We start from the raw sequence: 6,000 nt of genomic DNA, 5'->3' as shown, positions 1-6,000 counted from the left end.
TAAAAAAAATAAAATAAAATAAAATAAAATAAAAAAAAAGGAATGATGAATATTGGCCCACAATCTCTTCTGGCTTGTAGAGTTTCAGCTGAGAGGTCTGCTGTTAGTCTGATGGACTTCCCTTTGTAGGTGACCTGGTGTTTTTCTCTAGCTACTCTGAAATGTTGTAATTATTTGATTGTATTTTCATATTGATGGAAGAAAACAGTTTATGTGCTTTGGTATTTATATCTGTGAATAAACATTTTAATATTAATTATTAAAATTTAGAACTGTTTTTATAATATATAATTATTGCATAATATTTTATAATTTTTAATTAGTAAAGAGAATATTTTCCATTTGTTTTTCAAACTTTAAACTGTAGAAAGTTGGTACCTTAGTTTTCTTGCCCTGAACTGCATTCTGTGGTGAGCTCTTGAAAATTACAGATATGTTGCAAACTTGCAAACATATTTAATGAATTCTTGGGATATTATGAAACACAGATGGAAAAACTATTAGGCAAAGTAAATACAAACTAAGGGTTACTCCTAAAATCAATTAAGGAAGGGTATGTTATTAGTTAAAAGTATTCTGTAATTGCATATTGCATTGCTTGAGAAGTTTAAATTGCAAAATGAGGAGTGCTTTTGGTTGTTTGCTGTTTAAAGAAATCATTTAAAAAATTATTTAAAACTTGTAAATATTTAAAAATAGGTTAAATTTTATTTTAATACATTTTAAATTATTTAAAATACAAATAAATTCTTTAAAACTTATTTTATCTTAAAATAATTTTAACGTTTTTATTTTCTCATTAGAAAATCAAATTTAAATGTAAACTATTCAGTGTAGAAGAATTAGAATATTTTGATAAGCAAAAATAATTTTCTTCTTTATAAAAATTCTACCATATTGCATTGCCACCAGGAATGTAGAATATCTCATTTCCTACTGTCAAACAGTATGTGACCAAACTTCTTTTGAATTTTTACCAACCTGATAGGTGTGAAATGATATTTCGGTATCGTTTAAATTTGCATTTATCTAATTATGAGTGAGATTGAACAACATTATGACATGTTTAAGGACATTTTTACATTGTCTTGTGCATTGTCTGTGATTATATCTTTTGTGCATATTTTCACCTGCATTATTTTTTCCCTAGTTTTTAAGAGTTTAAATGTTTAGGATACAAAAGTAGTGTGTGTGTGTATGTGTGTGTGTGTGTGTGTGTGTGTGTGTCTGCATACTTTTTTTCCTGGAGTTGTAATGGATGAACCATAATTCTTTCTCTACTTTTCTTTATGGAAAATTAATGGCAGTTTATAATAATTTTGGTAGTTCAAAGTATAGTTCAAGTTGTTGTTTCAGAACATTACTTCATTAGATGCTTGCCATGTGTCAGGCCCCTAGTTGGGCACTGAGGAGGCTTTGTGGAAGAAAGGCAGTGTTTTGGAGGTTACAGTTTAGTGGAAGAGATTTAAAACACAAATATCAACACTCTGCCAGATGCTGTGAAGGAGACATAAAGATGCTGTGTGACTAATAACAGGGACTTGGGTTAGCTGGGTGGTCAGGAAGGTTTTAGGATAGTTTTTTAAAGCATTGCAGAGGTAACTGTCCTTTTTGGGGATTTTGATTTTATTCTTATTATTTTTTAGTACTTGTTTAGAACCACTCACCCAACAACTGAGATAATTAGGTCAACATAAACTCTTGTGTGGTCAAAATGCCATTTAAGTTTAGATAGAGGGAGAACAATGAAATAGATATTTTCTAGATTATATGGTCTTAGGTTGAACTAAATTTTCTTTGAAAACTATAGTTTTTGATTTTGGTAAATTTTGAGGGTAATGTAAATACAGCGTTTTGCCATGTTTACTGTCTTCTTGGCGGGCGCCTGTAGTCCCAGCTACTCGGGAGGCTGAGGCAGGAGAATGGTGTGAACCCGGGAGGCGGAGCTTGCAGTGAGCTGAGATCCGGCCACTGCACTCTAGCCTGGGCGACAGAGCAAGACTCCGTCTCAAAAACAACAACAACAACAACAAAAAATAATGTATCTTGAAATGTGGTATTATAATCAGGTTAAATATGTTGAAATAAATGGTCTGTAATTTAATTTTTAATGACTTCCTTTCTGTTGACAATTATGTTTTGTGTTGACTTGAAATTATTCTAGTGGTTCATACTGGTCCAGTTCCTTTTTTTTTTTGACAGTTGCTTGTTTTTTACAGCAGAGAATCCCAGGGAGTAAGCTGTATTACTAGTAAATTAGACATCTGCCCAGAGAGCTCTATTTGGTAGTCCTTGACGTTACTCTGAAAGAAAGATGAATTTAATAGGAATTTTACTTTTATTTTTTCCAGACACTGGCCAAAAGAAGACCCTAGACAAGAAAGATGGGAGACGAATGTCTTTTCAGAAACCTAAAGGGACTATTGAGTATACTGTAAGTTATTTGCTTTCGAAAAAGCTCTTTGTCTTTGTAAGAGTCTTCTTTAAGACATTCTCTGTTTATGCTATAAATAAGAAAAGCATTGTTAATTGCCTTATTTTTAAAAATCTGTATTTCACTTTGGATAATTGTTTTATTAATAGTAATATTTAAGTTTTTAGTTTTTTTTTATTTAAAGATAAATTTTACTGAGACACAAAGGTAGTTATCCTAGAAAATTTAATTTAATATAGATGATAATTTACTGAGAGAGTTCCCGTGGGCCAATAATTTTTATTAGGTTAGGCTTTTAGGAAAATATTTATCTTTTCAGAAATGTGATCTTCATTATATTCCCAGCAGTGCTAGTGATAATTATAATGGCAGATGGGATACATAAAAGACAAGTTGATGTTAATCTTCCAGTGTAACCTTCCACATTAAATCATTTGTATTTATTTATAGCTAACTGCCTTTAGCTCTAAAAATTGAGCTTTTTTTTTTTTTTTTTTTTTTTTTTCTGTACTCTTGAAATGAACCTCACATCCCCCTGCAGTCACCTGGCTTTTCACATTTCTGGTTACTCTGGGAAACTGGAGTGAGAAATCAGCTTTGGTGTATGGTATGCTGCTTATTTGATTGAATGTAAAGATTGTTTATTTAGATAATGTTAACGTGTTGTAAAGCACTTTTAACTGAGCTTAATTTTGTTATTTTGTGTTTTTCTAGCATAACTGTATTAAGGAGAACAGCAATTTTAGACATTAATTTAACATTTGTGTGATTATGAAACCGTCCAGTCTTGGTTTGAATCTTAGTTATTTTCTATGCATCTTTAAAATTGAACAAATTATTAAAATTCTAAGTTATACTCTATTTTAATATACTATTAGTATATAGCGGACAGTTTGAGATTTTAAATATTTTTAAAAGGTTAGGAATCAGATAATTTAGGGTGAAATAAAATTTACTAATATCAAGATAATCTCATAGCATGTTTTAAACTCAAATTATGTGTGTTTGTACCTTCTCTGCATAATTAAGAAAATAAGTTCAAATAAGTTTTTTATAGGTAACCTTTAAAATTTCTTCTTTGTCTTTACAATTCTGCAGTGCCAATATGAAAAATTTAGATTTAAACATGTTTTTACCATGTTTATTGTGATTCTTTAGTCTAAGAAATCATGTCACTCATAAATTCTAGAAAAATTCTTGGTAATTATCTTTGATTGCATTTTCTCCTCCTTTCTCTATTTTCTTTCTCCAGAACTCTAATTTATTATTGAAACTAATTGTACTACATTTTGCTATCATTATGCTTCACTGACCTTGCTTTTATTTTGATTGTATCTTCTGTCTACTTTGCTGGGTGTTTGCCTCCTCTTAATTCCCAATGTGAGTGGTCTCTTGTTTCTTTTTGCTTTTCTATTGACATTCTATTACTTGGAGTGCTTAAGAACTTTAAAATCTATGTGGAGTGAGACCCAAACTGTTTTTCTATGCCTACCTTTCTAGTTGCTTGCATTTCCTACTATCACTTCATCTAAGCAAATTATGACAAACCTCTTACCAATTCTTCCCCCATCCACAATTCCTGATTTTCTCATTTCCATTCCCTTTCAGTTTGTTATTTATTCAGGTTGCAGTCTTTAGAGTCAGCATCAGTTTGCTCACTCACATTTGCTTCCCTGACCTGCTACTGCTGCTGTCACCACAACTCCATTCAATCTACGAATGTCTTCTTGAGTCTTAGTTGAAATTTTGTACCTTAATTTCTTTCTTTACATTTTTATTACTTTAAACCTTATCTTTGTTTCTCTGCATCCTTTCTCTTTCTTGTTCCATTAATTCTAGCTCTGATGCCAGTAATATGAGATGCCACTTGGGCTATTTTGTTACCTTCATCATCTCATTTAATAGAATCACTGTGAGAATAAAATGTGTGATTATTAATGTGAAAGTACTTGGTAAACTTACAGATGTTACCGTAAAATATCATTTGTTTACAGAGACCTTTTATATATATTATCATATTATTTCAGTAACATAGGTTTTATATAAGTACATTGTGTAGATGGGGAAGTTTGCATAGAAGGATGTAGGCAGAACTAGATTATTATTGTGTTAACCCAAATATTTGGCATAAATTTGGTTTTATAAAACCGTTAAGGAAAATATGTATATTATTATTTTACATACACAAACAAATGCACACACACCTGCTTTTCCTGACTTTTGAAGTCTTCTATAACCTAATTCTAAATGCCTTTTTTTTTTTTTTTTTTGGAGACAGGGTCTTGCTTTGTCACCCAGGCTGGAGTGCAGTGGTGCTGTCACAACTCACTGCAGCCTCAACTTCCCAGGCTTGAGTGATCCTCCCACCTCAGCTTCCTGAGTAGCTGGGACTATAGGCATACACCACCACGCCCAACTAATTTTTGTATTTTTTGTCAAGATGGGATTTTGCCATGTTGTCCAAGCTGGTCTTGGACTCCTGGGCTCGAGCAATCCACCCACCTCGGCCTCCCAAAATGCTGGAATTACAGGCATGGCCCACCATGTCTGACCTCTAAATGCCTCTTTATCCTTTTTAGAAACTTAACTCCATGTAATCACCTTCCTAAAACTTTGTGCTTCATGAATCTACTCTGGATGGTTTAGGAGGAAGAGGACAGTATCCCACAAATATATTATACTTTTCTGTCTCTTAACTATGTCAGTTCTGTTATCTTCACTTTGAAAGTTCGTTCCTTTCTCTCTGCTTTTCAAATTCCCAACCCTTCTTCAAGATCCAGCTTTAAATCATTTATCTTCTGTAGTCTTTTCTGGAAAATTTGGATTACATGATGCTTTTATTCATACTCAGAACTTCTATTGCATTCATTATTCCATTTTAAATTGTTCATCTTTTGCATAACCTTTTATTTCTTAGTTTCCAACTAGATTGTAAATTCCTTGTGCACTAAAACTACTTTTAGTTGCATTTAGTTGTGTTTTCTTCAGAGCTCTCTTAATGCCTTGTGTAGTGGGGACTCTAAGTGGTTATATTATATTGACCAAATGACATTTTCTTTTAGGGTAATTGATAAAGTCTCATTATTTATAATTTCTATACATAGGACCATGGAAACATATGAATGATTCAGAACTAAATTGCTCAACTTTAGTTCAAATATTTTTCTAATTTATGTGTGCAATAACAATATACGCATAAAGATCATTAGAAGTAACATTTTTAGTTTAATACAGGTGTACTTTGCTAAAATGAAATTAGTATATTGCTGGAAGTTATAAATATTTTAGAAACTATTCAAAGGAATAGTATATTATTTTAAAACCTTTGTAAAATGAAAATAATCTGTTTTTGATTTTTAAATTATGTTTTGTATTTTGAAATTACTTGAAGTAGAGACCTACATGTAAATGTATTGTGATAAAGCCTGTACTCTGTATTGTAATAGATTGAGAGCATTTGCTAACAAAACACAGTGTTTCTTGCCAGTTATTTTCAAAGATGACAATACCGTTGTTAATCAAATGTAATCTAGTCCCTAGATATGTTAATGCTCATTAAATATTAT

The 6,000-nt window shown here is 31.5% G+C and overlaps 1 protein-coding gene across 3 annotated transcripts in view; it reads left to right on the top strand.

Annotated features, from left to right (window-relative positions):
• OXR1 (oxidation resistance 1) overlaps positions 1 to 6,000 on the top strand; it is a 316,857-nt gene that overhangs the window by 240,345 nt on the left and 70,512 nt on the right. For all 3 annotated transcript variants that reach the window (XM_011930965.1, XM_011930972.1, XM_011930969.1), the window contains one exon: positions 2,352 to 2,434. In XM_011930965.1, coding sequence (XP_011786355.1) covers positions 2,352 to 2,434 — 83 coding nt within the window. The remainder of the gene's footprint in view (positions 1 to 2,351; positions 2,435 to 6,000) is intronic.

Source organism: Colobus angolensis, unplaced genomic scaffold, assembly GCF_000951035.1.
Source record: "Colobus angolensis palliatus isolate OR3802 unplaced genomic scaffold, Cang.pa_1.0 Scaffold121, whole genome shotgun sequence".
NCBI lineage: Eukaryota > Metazoa > Chordata > Mammalia > Primates > Cercopithecidae > Colobus > Colobus angolensis.
Note: the sequence above shows the minus strand (reverse complement) of the source record. Positions and strands in the feature narration are given on the sequence as shown.